This window comes from Mus musculus, chromosome 7 (genome assembly GCF_000001635.26).
Source record: "Mus musculus strain C57BL/6J chromosome 7, GRCm38.p6 C57BL/6J".
NCBI lineage: Eukaryota > Metazoa > Chordata > Mammalia > Rodentia > Muridae > Mus > Mus musculus.
The window spans coordinates 96,786,496-96,801,966 of NC_000073.6; the positions used below are offsets into that span (position 1 = coordinate 96,786,496).

General features: G+C 47.1%; 1 protein-coding gene and 1 long non-coding RNA gene across 29 annotated transcripts in view; one reads left to right on the plus strand and one right to left on the minus strand.

The window, feature by feature from the left end:
• Tenm4 (teneurin transmembrane protein 4) overlaps nt 1-15,471 on the plus strand; it is a 739,850-nt gene that overhangs the window by 615,252 nt on the left and 109,127 nt on the right. For 26 of the 28 annotated variants that reach the window (NM_001310762.1, XM_006507806.4, XM_030242547.1 and 23 more), the window contains one exon: nt 10,825-11,010. In NM_001310762.1, the coding sequence (NP_001297691.1) occupies nt 10,825-11,010 (186 nt within the window). Of the gene's footprint in view, nt 1-9,839; nt 10,262-10,824; nt 11,011-15,471 lie in introns of those variants that run through there. The other 2 variants (XM_006507812.4, XM_006507813.4) reach the window with 2 other exon arrangements.
• Gm15413 (predicted gene 15413) lies at nt 4,938-15,054 on the minus strand. The gene is made up of 4 exons (NR_045874.1): nt 14,875-15,054; nt 13,283-13,362; nt 9,023-9,302; nt 4,938-6,332 (listed from the first exon to the last, which is right to left on the minus strand). It is a non-coding gene; the product is annotated as a predicted gene 15413 (long non-coding RNA).

A 15,471-nucleotide genomic window follows, 5' to 3' on the forward strand; every position in this document is an offset into this window, starting at 1 on the left:
TTTGGATGCTCTGGCTGACACTTTGTAGCAAATCTCCAGTCAGCTTCCTGAATCAAACTGCTGCTACTATAACTTGTAATTTAAAAGAAGAAAAAAAAAGAAACCTGTCCTTTGAATGGAAATGTTACATTTTAACAGAGCCCCTTCCCATATGTGCTTCATGATTTATTCAAACAACTATATAAGACCCTGACAGGGCAGGTGGTACTGTTCCCAGGAAACCGGGGTTCAAGGAACTTGGGTGAGTTGCCCAAAGATACTTTGGGGAAACCAAGATTCAAAGCCAAAATCCTCTGGCTCGTATTTTTCCCTTTGAACAACACTTTCACTGGCAACTACCAAGGCTTGTGCTAAAGCTGGCAAGACAAGGCAGACATCAGGACCGTGCATTGCCAATCAGTTCATGTAGTGCCTTTGCCATGAACCATGCGTCTTACTCTTGTTTCCTGTAGCCATGATAAAATACCCTGACAAAAGCAACCTATGAGAGTAAGGGCTTATTTTAGCTCACAGTTCCAGCTCCTAGTGCATCAGAGCAGGGAAGGCAAGACAACAGGAATAAGAAGCAGCTAATCACATCCTATCAACAGGCAAGAACAGCAGGGAAAGCACACATGCCTCCCCGGTGCTCAGCTTGCTTTCTCCTTTTCTTTTTATTAGATATTTTCTTTATTTACATTTCAAATGTTATTCCCTTTCCTTGTTTCCCCTCTGAAAACTCCCTACTCCCTCCCCCTGCTCAGCAACCCACCCACCCCCGCTTCCTGGCCCTGGCGTTCCCCTACACTGGGGCATAGAGCCTTCACAGGACCAAGGGTCTCCTCCCATTGATGACCGACTAGGCCATCCACTGCTACATATGCAGCTGGAGCCATGGATCCCTCCAAGTGTACTCTCTGGTTGGTGGTTTAGTCCCTGGGAGCTCTGAGGGTAGTGGTTGGTTCATATTGTTGCTCCTTCTAGGGATGGAGGAGAGATGCTCGGTGGATTAATAGTACTTGATATGCAAGAGGACCCAAGTTCAAATCCATAGCACCCACATTAAAAAGCCAGGAATGGCTGCTCAACCCTAAAACCCTAAATCACTACCAGAGTCAGAAACAGGGCTTCCTGGCCACTAATCTGGCTCCCAGTTCACCGAGAGACCCTCTCTCAGGGAAATACGGTGGAGTGATAAAGCAGGATACTTATGCTCTCCTCTGGCTTCCTTAGACTCATGCACGAGCACACACTCACACGTGCACGTATATCGCACATACACATACCACACATATACAAATGCTGGTAGTAAGTCGGAAGATGGTGTAGGACCTGTATGAAGTTTGAAGTACCTAGGAGACATGCAGATGGCAGGCAGTACCTAGGAAAACTAGATAGATGAACTCATGACTAAGTGGAGGAATTAAGCCTTTACAAAAGGAGACTGGGGCTAGAAGTCTTTGAAAGATTTATCACCTATCTCCTCCGTTTACTTCCTTAGGCTCTCGTGCAGGAGTTTGAGATGAGGGGTTTCGGGCCCCAGTCAAAATATGCAGCCTGGTCCTGTTCCTTGGCTTCTCTGCTCCCTGACCTTTCCTGGTAGTTTTCCTGCCAGTGCAGACACCATTCAGAGTCCTTTTCTGGGCTAGGTTTGAAGGCCTCTCTAATCAGGAAGCCAGATATCCTCCAATTAAGATGACTGTCAGAGGCTTACTGCTTCTTGCCACAGGTACTTTGTCAGGACTTGCAATCTGAACCCTGGGGAATAGGTGTGGAGCCCTGCTCTGCCTGTGCCCTAGGTCTCTAGTCTCTGCCTGGTCTGGGGGCTCTCCAAGCTCCCTGAGTGAGGTGAAAGGCCACTCGCTTTCCACAGCTCATTAGCTTTCTACCTTCTTGGTCTATGGAGCAGAGCCACGACCTGGAGCACTTCTGACTGGAGGGTTTTGGGGAGGCGAGTGGCTCAAGCTTGGCCTTGATGTCCAGAGGAGACTAATTACTGTAGGGACAGCAGAAGCTCGTTCTTGTACCTTTTTCCTCTCTTGGTTTCTTCCAGAAACCTGCACTGAGACAAAGCAACCATCTGCTCAGCTTGCAGGGAAGGAAGGCGGGGCTGCCATGCTCGGGGAATGATAGTTTGCTGGAAACCCAAGGAGATTCTCACCCCTGGGAGAAAATGAACTGTACTCTAATAACCGACCATGTGCCAGGCAGGTGGCTGGTTTTGTGCTAGTTTGTGCACATGGGTTCCTTGGAAATGGGTCTAATTTTATATTATCTCCACATCCCGAGCTTCTAAGGCTATCATGAACATAGCAGATGCTTGGCATATTTTTGAATTAATTGTAAACTTCTGGTAGAGAGTTGTCATTGTCACCATCCTATAAATGACATAGATAAGGCTCAGAGGTAGCAGCATTCGTTCCCTATAGGTAGGAAGTAGTGAAACACCCAGCTCCTTACATGACTGCAGGCCTTCACTCTGTGCAAAGGCATAGAACTTTGGAAAAGTATGTGGCCCACTATGGCCCTCTAACTTGGCAATACAGAGATATAGCAGAAGACACATTTTCTGTATGAGACATTAGTCTGATGGCAGGGTCCTTGAGGCACTACCTGTAGACTAATGACCCTGAGAGAATAGTCCACACAGGGGTGTATTGGGGTGCCTGGAACCTAGATGAGACTTCTCCCAGCCAGGATTGAAGAAGAAGGATCCGAGGAGGAGCTGGAAACAGAAAGCACGTTTTGACTTGAGCCTATGCAGATGGACCACAGGAGGCCCACTGGGAAGAACCCATGCAGAAGCCTAGAGGAGGGACACCGAGTACAATGGCTGTTCTTTTGTAGCCATTTGCAAAGAAGACTCTATGTGACTGCTTTTCTGAGGTAGCTAACAAGGTCTTGCTCAAGTACTGGCATATACAGCACCGTGTATATAGAAAGGCAAGGCACTTTCTTCCTTCTTGCCTGCCTTCCTGTCTATAGCACCGCCAGAAGATTTCTGAGGTGCCTTCTCATGCTCTAACCACAAAAGCTGCTCCCCAGAGTCCTCAGCTCTCCCTTCCTTGACTCTCCATCCACTTTAAGGGGATCTCCTGGTGACAACACGCCACCTACAAAGCACCTTCTGCCGTCCCTGGCTTGCCCTCCTTCAGTTCCCACCCATCCCTTGGTCCTCAGTCTCCTCCTGGATGCCTTCTCCGCCACTCACGATTCCCCTGTTTCTGCATCTCTCTTTCATGCCCACCTTGCATCCTCCTGGCTGCCTCCTCCGCCACTCACGATTCCCCGTTTCTGCATCTCTCTTTCATGCCCACCTTGCAGTACCCAGGCTCTCCCCGAGCATTCGCTGTCTCTGGACACACAGCTGGCTTCTGCCCTCTCTCAGTTGCCAGATCTCATCATGGGCAAGATGGGCAGCCTCTCTGCCACACCCTGCACTTGTTGCACTCCCCACACTCTCAGAGGGGCTACCTCAGTGTCCACACAAATTCACTGCCATTCCACCCGGCAGAGCTTCTTGCCTCCTACTTCCTGAGAACCAACACCATTGCGTAAGTCCTCCTGTGTTATTCCGGATGGTCCTTTACATATCCTGTGCCCCGCACATCTCTCTGCCTGTATTTCTATGCCCAACAGAGATACTGCTCACAAGGCCTGTCCCTCCAGTTACACTTCGGATTCAGTGCTTGCCAACTGTTCAAAGTCACCTCAGTGGAATCCAATGTCCTTGTTCTCTTCCTAGCTTCTAATCTCCCTTCACTTGGCTAATTTCTAGGACGCAAACATGATGTATTTGCCATACAATGACTGTTTGTTCCATAAAAGGTGGGAAGAATATAAAGCACCTTCCTTGGACTTTATATAACTGGCCCATAAACCCAAGATTTTGGTATCTATACCACATATTGCCTAATTTTTATGCAACTTTTGAGAAAGCTGAGGCATAGAGAGATGAAGCAACTGGATCATATGGTTTGGGTGGGTGGGTGGTGACATGCTAAATGATGAAGTAGCTGAGTAGACATACAGATGGTCTGATGTTTGGGCAGACGGATAGAAAAAAAAGCAGAAGAGAAAGGGCTCAGTGTACTGGGGTTTGGGCTAGGGTGAGGAAGCAGAAGCCGTTTCCAGTTTCAGCAGTCAGGTTGTTTAACTCAGGCAATGATCTACTAAACAAGTTATATTCACAAAACACTGTCTGATTGCATCAGGGGCCTCACTTCAACCTGATCCCACAGTTGATGGACCAAGAAAACCAGGCTAGACAGACATCTTTCATTCTAGCCAATAAACGGTTGAGCAAACAACTTCATCTGCCCAAGCTGTTTGCCCAACTGTGGTATGGAAGTGAATAACTGTCCTGAGGTATTAATGAATTAAAGGGGGTATGTGTGAGCACCACCAATAACTTGGGAACACCGAGGACACTTTGTCTCGTCCTCATTTTGACTCACATGCTGGCTAGTGTGACTTAAACTCTCCATCTGCCGAGATCTCAAAGACAAGTAGTTAAACAGAAAATGCTATCAGGAAACATTATCCCTCTATGGAAATAGCTAAGATCATTCCCCTAACCTCGGGTCCTAAGCAAAATAGAATCATCTTTATTATCCCATCAATGCTCAGTAGAGACTTATGAAGACTTCCTAGAGGTCACACGGGTCAGACTCAGTTTCTACACCCAAGGATTTTCTAAACCACTTTCACCTCATTTTTCTCGTTCCGTGGGAGTTTTCAGGCACTTGCGTAGGGTGCATTCTCTACCCCCAGTTTTTATCAATGTATATCTTTCCGAGTAGACGATACTCTATGAGGAAATTATTCATAAATCTCTCCCATTAGGGCAAAGGCACAGCCTCACCTTCCAGCTTTTTTTAATGAACAGGATTGCAAAGTAAGTCCAGACAAATTAAAACACAACTGTGATAGATCCCAGGCTTCATCTTGGCTTGTTTGAAGATTAGTGTTTAATGAGAGGAGCTTGAGGCAATCTTTCCCTGATGTCCACACTTCTGGGCATAATTACAAATAACCAACTCTTACATCTTTTCCCATCCTGTCACCTGTTCCTCATATGTCCACTTCCTTCCATGCCCTGAAAGATGGCAGGTACAGAGCAGGAGCTGGCATGAGGGAAGATGGGCCTACAAGCATATGGACTAAGCCGTTCAACAGTTACAGAGTTCACAGGGGTTGGAGATGGGTGTTTAAAAAGCTTATCTCCCAAGAGTATTGAGCCTCTGTTTGAATGTATTTGATGGTAATTTTTTAATATCATGGCCCTGAGATGGGGTTGAGCTAGCAGACATGCGTCTCCTCCAGGAAGTGATTTTAATATCTCTCTATTCATTCAACCAATCTTTATGGGAAAGCCATACCGCGCCATACCTGTGCCAGCGTCAGAGCCCAAATAGATAAAACCTAGGCCCCTCCCTGCTTCTGGAAACTGCTCCCGTGTAGCTTGATACCATTTTGACACAATTGTGCCCAGGCTCTCCATCAGTCCATCCTGTTCACAGTCGTTTATGTCTGAGTTTCTTGTGTGGGCCATTTTCTTCAGTTCTGCAATTTACCCTGTGTGAGCATCTCCCCATTTCAGAAACGAAGAACAGTGGCTGAGAAGAGTTAAGGACTTTTTCCAAGGGTCCACAGCTGGGAAGTTGGGTAGTCACATCCGAAACCAAGCCTGTCCCATTGCTTGTGGATCACAAAAGATTTCTCCTAGACCCTAGGGTCGTCCAAATTCAGACAGAAAGTTTTGGTTCTGATCAAATAAGAGTCCAACAGCCATGAGCAAATGTTCTCTTGCATTGGCTGTGAAGCAAGCATCAGCATTCCCTTTTATCTTTTGACGTTGCTACATTTGCCCTGTCTCGTTTCCTTTTTTATTAAAAGCTAAGTAAATAGTACGTGTTAAATTTGTCATGTTCGGACTATGCCAGCCATAGATTCTACACTAGGGTCTTTACTTTGGGGCATGCCAACTCATTTAACCTGATGGACGTAGGTTACATTGTCTGTGATGCTGGAATGCAACACCTAAGGGAATGGAGAGCAAGGTCTGTCAGGCTTAGCTCTTCAAGCCCACTGTCAGTTTTGCACTTAGGAAATCACCCATGCGAGAGTGAGTCCTGCAACACTCCCTAAAGTGGCTGAAGCTCCCCCACCCCACTCTCATTTAGAAAGAAGAAACTTGAGGCTTAGAAAGGAGCTGTGACCCACTTTCATGACGACCTTTTCTATTATGTAAATGGCATATGAGCTGTCAAAGCCCATTCTAGAGCATTGTCCTGTTTGGTTCTCACCAAGCGCTCTGTGAAGCTTTATCTGCTTTAATGTCAAGGCAGAATCTGAGAAGGAAAAATAAAACAGTTCCTTTTATTTCAAGGGCAAAAATAATAAATAAAAAGTACCGAGTGGGGAATAGAGACTACAGTCTGAAGCCACATGGTAAAGTAGCATCTCGGGTTTCTACTCCCATCATGCACTGAAGGTCCCTTCCACTCGGTCAAACAGGCTTTCCTGTGTTACCATCAGTTAGCACCCCATAAACATCAAGGTCACCCGGTTTGGGCCCCTTCCATTAAAATGTACAAAAGCTTACAACCAAGCTTGTAAAGGGCCATGGAGGGTCCAGCAGGCACCAGGCAGCTTTGGAGGATAGGAGAACATGCTCAGCACAAACCAAGAAGAAGGTGGAATGCTTAGGTGGTCAGAGCAGGGGCATCCTGGGGAAATCCCACTTCATCTCATAGATCCCAGGACTGGACCTGGATATGACAAAGAAAAAAACCCTGGGACCAGAAGTGGGTAGGAGGGGTCCGCTGGATCTCTGAGGAAGGTCTCCCCAGGACATGCATCTTGTTTACTCTGAGGCTCCATTTAAAGAAATGCCTGCTCTGCAGAACTCCATTGTTCCCAAGATGCTAAAATAAGGAAAATGCACGAGATGCCTGTGAGACCTTACCAAGCATCCTCAGACTCTGTAGCTCTCAGAAGCCACATCTCCAAGGACAGTAACAAAATATTCTTACTATATTACTGTAAGAATTAGTGAGAAACCATATGTGAGTGTGCTTTGGAAGGTGTAAAACGTCATAGAAGTGTTAAATCAAATATACCTTTCCCCCACATTACCTCATTTGATCTAATACCAGGCCTGTGAGAGCAGGGAAGTAAGAATTATTACCCCCATTTTACAGAAATGCAAAGTGAGACTCAGCGGGTTATATAATGCAGTGCAGTTTATCCAGTCAGTAAATGGCAAAGCCACAGATAAGTCCAGGGTATGTCTCCTCCTTAGACCCATGGTTTTAATCCATTGTAACTAAGCAAAGAAGTGCAGACATTAATAACAGCTGTATATGAATATATACGGAGCTACATATACTATATGCGTATATTGAATAATCTTCAGAATGCCAACATCAGTTTGTACTCTCTTGGGGCAGGTTTGTATCTTATTGGCCTATATATTTCAGCACTAGGCACAGGGCTCAGGATAAGCAAGGATGGGAGATCACTAGAAGTGAATCATGGGGATTCACTGATGCTGGGATCAGTCACTAAGTCCCCTGTGCCGTGGGCTTTCAGCGTTCCCACCATACAAAGGATGGAAAGAAAGCTCAGAGTAGCCAGAGGAGCAGGTCACCTGGCTGGCAAGCCTGAAGTCTGCAGTCAGCACTGCCTCCAAACTAATTAGTAACAGTCTGAAGTGAAGCCCACATTCTGTATTCATAACTCCTGCATCTGGAGATTGGATCAACTGCAGATTGGAAACGGAAGTTGTATCTATGATGAATACAGATTTTTTTTTGTCATCATTCCCTAGACAATATTGCAAACAACCATAAATACAATTGTTTGGGTATGACACTGAGGTAGAAATGGTTTAAAGTATAGCGGAGGTTAAGAGAGCGTGTTGTGCTCTTTTATACAAGGAACTTGAACATCTATGAATTTTGGTATTCAAAGGGTTAATGGCTCTGGACCCAATCTCCTTTAATACCAAAGATGACCTTACCTGAAGCTAAGACCTGAAGGCCCATAGGCAACTGCAGGGGAAAGCCTTCCTTTTCTTCTCTTGGCCCTTCTGCTGCTCTTTGCCCTGCCGCCTGAAACCCAGCTGCTGCCTTGGCCCCCAGTGCTCATGATCACATCTCAGTGCAAACAGAGGGCTGTTCGCTGTTTACTTTCATACCATCAATTGCCACTTGGAAAAAGTGCTGGGCAAACCCAAACTAAGTCATTCTTCTCTCCCAGAGTGCTCAGCCAGCCTCCAGAGTGACCAGGAAGCACAGCCCTTTGGCTGTGTATAAATAGATGGAAGTGTCAGAGATAGAACCTAACCCAGGACCGGCAGGGTCAGGAGCCTGAAGATTATTGCTCTTTGACTTTAGGAAAGCCCAAGATGTCATCTGAGGGAAATGCTACCCCAGAGGGCTGCTGGATATGTCATACTGAGTTGTATAGTCCCATCTTCTAGAGATGCTAGACAAACAGGCATGCTGGACATTCAGCCAGGCTGAGAGACATATACATCAACTTTCCATGCTCAGGTGCCTGTCACATGGAGCACCTTCATCTATCTATTATTTAGTGAGCATCAATTCAGGAAAAGAGGTGATCAGTGGAAGGAGAGGCAGCCCCAGGTTGCTGCTGACCAAAAAAATCACCTTCTGATGTGGGGTGGGAAGAAGCAAGAGGTTAACCACCAGTGAATTACAAACAACTTCTTAGAGGAGGAGAGGCCTTGAGCCTTGTACCTGCTGGTTGTACTGTGTAGCAGGGAGGGTATCGTAGCATAGAATCTGTCTTAGAGCCCAAAGGGACTTTAGACATTATCAGGTTCCCCCAGAAGTAGATGAGGAAGCCCACACCCAGGGAGAGGAACTAAGTGACCCTGGGGTCCCAAGACCAGTGACTAAGCAGGCCAAGACTTCACAAGCCTGTTTGAATGCCCAGTGGGAAGTGAGCTGCCTTGCCCTCCATCTTGAATTACTTGAGGCCTTCTGTGCTCTGCTCTTCCCTGAGTACTCACCACCATCTACAGAGTAGCAGTAGGCTGTTCTGGAGCAAGGCTTCCTGCTCACATCCTCCAAACCAAAAACTGTAGCTCCGTGGGTCCAAGGGACCATCCTACATAGTCCCACGGTGCAGAGGCCCCTGGATACAGCACAGATCCTGTCTCTGTCTCCAGATGACAACCATTTCTGCCCATCTGCAGCTGCTACCCTGCCTGCCTCTGGACAGCCAAGAGTTGCCATGTGTACTGCATGTAGCCGTGATCTCCATGCTGAGGTGGCAGCTTGGTGAGATATCTGTGTAGGAAAACAAAATAGATAGCAATTCTTACTGTGCTTCTTAAAATGTCCAGCTCTTTGTCTATGATGATGATGATCATCATCATCATCTAGGTTGATAATAAAAGTCAGAACCACTGAGACTCAATTTTTTTTTCTGGTGTGTGTGTGTGTGTGTGTGTGTGTGTGTGTGTACGCTTGTGTGCATGTGTGTGAATGTGTGTACTCTCCCTGTTTTATCACTCTCTACTGTATTCTGTTATAGACAGGATCTCTCACTAAACCCTAAGCTCACCTCTTTGACTAGACTGGCTGCCTGGGCAACTCTGGAACTACAGGCACTTGTAGCCATGCCCAGCTTTAATATGGGTACAGGGGTTCCAAGCTGAGCTTATGTGGCAAGCATTACTGTGCTGTCTCCCAGCCCTTTGCCGTTCCCTTGGCAAAAGTTCCTAGAACGCGAGCAGTTTCTAGACCAGCAGTGCCTCTTAAAAGGGAGAAATGGGTGGAGACAGCTTGACATTGGCTCTACTTTAGCCCAGTTGCAAAGAAATTTAAATTGTTGGAATTTTCACATCCGTTGGAAAACTGTTAGCCATGAGTCAGTCAAGTCTAGGCCTCCATCGGGGCCCTGGAAAACAAGATCCTGGGGTACGTGTGCTGCACAAATTTCCTCAAAAGCAGTTGCAGTTTAGAAATCTTTGGCTCTCCGTTTTCAGTAAGCATGAAGCAGCTGCTGGCTTGGAGCCCAGGGGACTTGTGAATCGTGCCCTGTGTGCTTTGCACCCACACAAACCAGCCTTTGTGAAGGACAAGGCAGCCTCACTCTGGCCATGAGGTAGCCTCCTCCCCCAGCTGTTTACTTTGGAACTAAAAGCTCATTTAGATGGCGGTAGGGGAGAGCATGAAGCTGAAGGACAGAGAATAAACCCAGCATCACAGGATAAACACTGTTGGGGGACAACACCGAAAACCCCGTGAGTTCTCTCTCTGTCTCTCTCTCTCTCTCTGTCTCTCTCTCTCTCTGCCTCTCTCTCTCTTTCTCTCTCCCCTCCCCACATGCTTTCCTGACCAGCTTCCACTGGAGTCAAGGCTGCAGGGAAACGCCATGGGGTCCTTGCCAGGCCCACATGCAACTTCATTTGGCGACAGGGACTCACCCTCGCTTTGTTTTCACACATAACTGGTTTTTAATTAAATCTGACTTTTTCTCACATCTGTTCAGAAGGCCGGTCCCCTTTGGAAGTGGCAAGCACAAAAGCAGGGACAGACTGGCAGTAGGGAAAAGCAAACAGAGTGGAGCTGCACAATCCCCCCTCCCCTGGTGAGGAAGCTCGGGCTGGCAGGCCTCTGCCAAAGGATTGTTCTTCAGGGTCATTGGCTGGGGAGAGTACTCTGCCAAGCCACTGGAATCCCTACCGCTCACAGAGCCTAACTAGGTGGCCAAGTGTGACCCTTGTTCCTAGCAACAACTGGCTTAATAAGCTTTTGTTCTCTCTCCTCCCACCCCCGCCCCTTGGCCCTTCTTTCTTGCCCACAGAGATCTGTGCCGCTGACTGTGGTGGCCATGGCGTCTGCGTAGGAGGCACCTGCCGCTGTGAGGATGGTTGGATGGGGGCCGCATGCGACCAACGGGCCTGCCACCCACGCTGTGCAGAACACGGGACCTGCCGGGACGGCAAGTGCGAATGCAGCCCCGGCTGGAATGGAGAGCACTGCACCATCGGTATGGCGGGCGCACGTCCTGGGGCATTTGGGTTGCTCTCAAGACATTTCCAGGGCAGCCTGGTTCTCCTCCATTGCATGTGGATTGGCACCAAAAGTCCTTTCATCTGATGACATTATGACTGGCTTTTCCTAGACATGAGTTGAGTTTAAATGCACCATCTGTCATTTTCAGCACACGTCCTCCCAGTTTGCATTCCCCAGGTGGCACCTAGCTGGTTAGCAGGTCTTGCTGTTAAGCCGGTCCTGAGCTAAATGCAACACTGCTCTTTGCCCATCGATGAGTCAAAGCGCCATTGCCTCTCTCGGAATCTGTTTCCTCACCTATAGGATGGGGAGGATAGTGAAAGAGTTTGGCACAGAGTGGCACACGGTGGAATGCTCCAAACATGAAGCCATCATTGCATCCCCTGGCTATGTAGCTCCTAGTAGTAGCAGTGGCTCCTGAAGAGGCTTCTAACCTTGGCACAAAGCTCTTCTCCAGGCCGCTTAGGCCACATCTGCATTCCTCTTTCCCTTGCCCCAGGCTTCCATCCTGTCTGCATCTGTCTCCTTTCTCCTCTCTGGGGGCTTCTCCGCACCAGTCCCTGCTGAAGCAGCACCGTTGGCAGCTTTAAAAACAAGCTGATCACTTCTTCCCGTCTCTCTGCCTTTCCTGCTGGCTTTGTTGATTTTAAACACAGCCAGACGTTTCGCTTGGTTTATTATCCTGGAATGAACACTCACCAAAAGCTCTTTATTGAATCAACTGCTTTGTGTACTCGTTTTAACGTCTTCCCTTTCCTATTTTTCTTTCTTTCTTTTTTTTTAAAGAAAGGGTTTGCAATCAGATGGTAAGCACATGGCTTTATAAGGCAGAATTCCAGGTGCCTCTCAGCGTAGAAACTGACCTCTTGGGTCTCACAGAAATGGCAAGAAAAACCCTAGCTTTTGAGAGACAAAGGAGTTTTAAGCAAATGGTGCTATCTTGCATCCGTTCTTTCTGTTTCGCCATTACTTCATGTCGTTGGTCCCTTGCAATATCACCAAGTCAATAAACAGCTATGGAACACATTATATTTATTAACAATAATGGCTCCTAATTTTTGAGTATTTACGATGTGTCAAGCACTGTGCCCAAGGCCTTAACTGCATTATTTTACACTTCTAACAATGCAAAGAGGGATGGATTATTTTCTTTTTTCTCAGAGACCTGAGAGGAAAGGTCATCTAACTTTTTAAAAACAAGAATTAGAAGCTTGATTTTTTCCCCCTTTCCAGCTGTTTGCCCTACAGACCTTACAGATGGTGCCCAGGTGACTACCAGGCATCCAGCTCCGGTCCTGTCCAGATGCCCAGAGCCCGGGCAGTTTGTCTAGTATGGCTCAGAGTCCTCCCACTTTGCTTCAGCCCACATTCCTCACATATCCCCTTCAGATTGGTGATACACAGCGGACTATCTCACTATCATCCCATCTCACTGTATGCTACCTGACAGCTTCTGTATGATGATGTCAGCCTACTTCAGGGCTGCCTTGGAATTCTCTCAGTGAAAAGTGAGGCTAGTTGTCTGAAGGGTCTCTGCTTTCCTCTGTGTTTTCCTCTCAGGGCAGCCTAACCTTTCAGCCTCTACCCAGAAGTCCATTCCCATTCAAAGAAAGGATCGTGCACCAGAGAAATGGCTCACTCAGTAAACCACTTGCCTTGCAAGCCCTAGGACCTGAGTTCAATCCCCAGAGCTGATGTCAAAGCCACGTGTGGTGGCCCAGGCATCTGAAGGCAGAGGCAGGAGGATCTCTGAAGCATAGTGGCTAACCAGTGTAGCCTAACCGGGCAGCTCCATGCCAGTGAGAGACCAGCCCTCACATGAGGCAGATGGTGTTCCTAAGGATAGCACCCAAAGCTTTTCTATGATGTCCATGATGGTTCCCAGGCCTGGCCCTACTGTGTGCAGAATTAAAGGTGTGCACCCCCACACCCTGATCCCCCCCCACACACACACACTTTTAAAGAAACAAACAGTACGAACATAAGGAGAACATATTTTGTTTTCCTTCCCTTACTAATAGAGTTCTGAGTTTGCTTTGCCAAATTCAAAAAAAAAAAAAATGTGCCTCATATAAGGCAAGGCTTCTCACCTATATTAAATGCTAGGCATGGAAGGAAACTCTCCAGTGGTCTCACTGCGAGGATTTATGTCAGGGCTTATGGGCAGGCTGGCCTACGTCTGCAATAGCTATTCGTCAGCCTAACTTTAAGGAGGTCCCACTTATTTTGGAACCAAGACGCCTTACCTTCCTTTCTATGTCTCCTGCCTGCTCTTGCTGTTTCCTTTAAGAACATGTTCTTCTCTAGTTCCAGATAGTTTTTCTCTCTAGATAAAAGAAACATCAAAGTAAATGCGGGTAGCAGAAGAGGAAGATTGACAGTCACAAAAGAACAAATGTCACAGGACACAGAAGAGGTTGTGGGCTGGTCACAGTGGCTCAGATGAAAGGACCTTGGGCTCGGGATTCTATTCTTCATTGTGTGATGAGCATTTTCTTTGTCCTTGTGTAATTTCCCTGCATGGCTCCCTCCTCCTCTTGGGTCTCTGTTGTGGCCAGCTGCACCCCTGTGAAAAGCCCCACCCCCTCGAGCTGAAGGAACACGTCCATCCGTAACCTTGTATGATAGAAGGGGCTGGGGTTCAAGTTAGAGAGGCAATGATGGGTCCTCTTTCCCTTGTTGAAGTGGTAAGAAGAAATCCTTTTAAAGATGATTCCCAGTAAGCATCACGTCGGGGACAGAGGAGGCTGATGTGGGAAGTTAGAGATGCTAAATCTTCAGTTTTTATTTGTCTTTAGTTCACTGGGCCACAATGGGTCTAATCCTGTAGCTGGTTCCCACCCTGCAATCCTGTTCTCTCCTAACCCAGAGATGCTAGTAGCTTGACACTGAGTAGTGGAAGCGAGAGTCAGGGTCGGTTTGTTTATACACTACTGCCCTCCAGAAACAGGAAGAAGTTACCTTACAGCAGGCAGGAAGGAAGCACTTACAGACCAAGGTAACGCTGGGTTCCCTAAGCCAAGTCCACCAGAACCCTTCTACCCAGGTGACACTTTCCGGAGCAGCTTATAGTAGTAGACTTAACAAGTTGTCCTTTAGAGAATTTGGTCTCCCTTGTCTTTCAAGGAAGCTGCTTATTTTTATCTCAAAAGAAGTTGGCTTTCTGAAGAAGAGGAAATGTGTCAATGACATCTTCCTTAATGACAATATTTTTTATTATCATAAGACTGCTCCACATGTACCCCTCCCCCCACCCCATGCCTTCTGTTAAGGAATCACCCACTCCTAGCACCGAGAGAGGGTAGGTCTCTGGTGAGACTGCCATAGGGAAACTGCACAGTTGTTTGGGGGCAGTTTTTCTCTCAGTGGATTCAGAGTGTGCGGCTACATGACTTCACCAGCGATGACAGAATTCCAGCCCTTTCCTCTACCACCCGAAGGACAGCATACCTATCATGCCAGAAGTGGGTCACCTGAAATTATCCCCAAAAGAAGAAGGACTCTTCAATTTTGTTTTGGTCTCTTCATACAAATGCTTTCATTTGCAAATGCGGCACTCATTTGCATATATAACACTCATTTGCATATATGGGGAGCTAAGGTAAGATGGATCGACTTGGTTCTGTTCCTCAAGTGTACGGTCCATACACCGTCATCAAAAGCTCATTTTTAGATGTCTGTCCCAGGAATGATTTGGGTCCTGTAAATCCAAGGCTTGACCTCCAATCTCTCTAGAAAAGCTGAAAACTATTGTTAAATTTAAGAAGGGGCTTAATTTCTTTTCCTGTCTGAAAACGCTAACATTCTGGATCAATCCTATGGTGATCATTTTACTCACCTCAGTGCCCCTCACCCACGGAGCCTCAAAACATGTGTGGGAAATGCCAGCCTCTGATTTCATTTATAAAATCCAACCTTGACCCCAAAGCTGTGATAGCGGGAGATGCCAGACGCTCAGGGTTAGTTACTGAACTTCAGGAGAGCTGTCCAGTCACATAAATCCTGACTCTTAAACAACAGCCTCTTCTGGGAGTAAAGATCAAAATAGCACGCTGATGACGCAACCCCCTGAGTGAACGAAACCAGACTTCACGGTGGAGAGGAATTTTAAAGGAAACCACAGAATGTTCTGGAGCCCTTTGTCCACTTTCGAATGGTAGCTTTCAGGTTTCCCTTGGTAATCACACAAGGGCTCAGAAGTCGCTCAGGAGACATGATGACCCTCTACTAACCATCCTCTAAAGCTCTCCCAACAAGACCTGAGACAAGGACTGTCAGGAAAGGGAGAGAGGGGGAAACTGCACACAAGGATCCACCTGGAATAATCAGAATAGGAGTCTCATTCCTGGTATCTCTCGGAGACTGGTAATGGTGGGGAAGTGGAAGAAAATAAATGAGATTCCTGGAGTCATCTCAGGGTGGGTACCCCTGACTA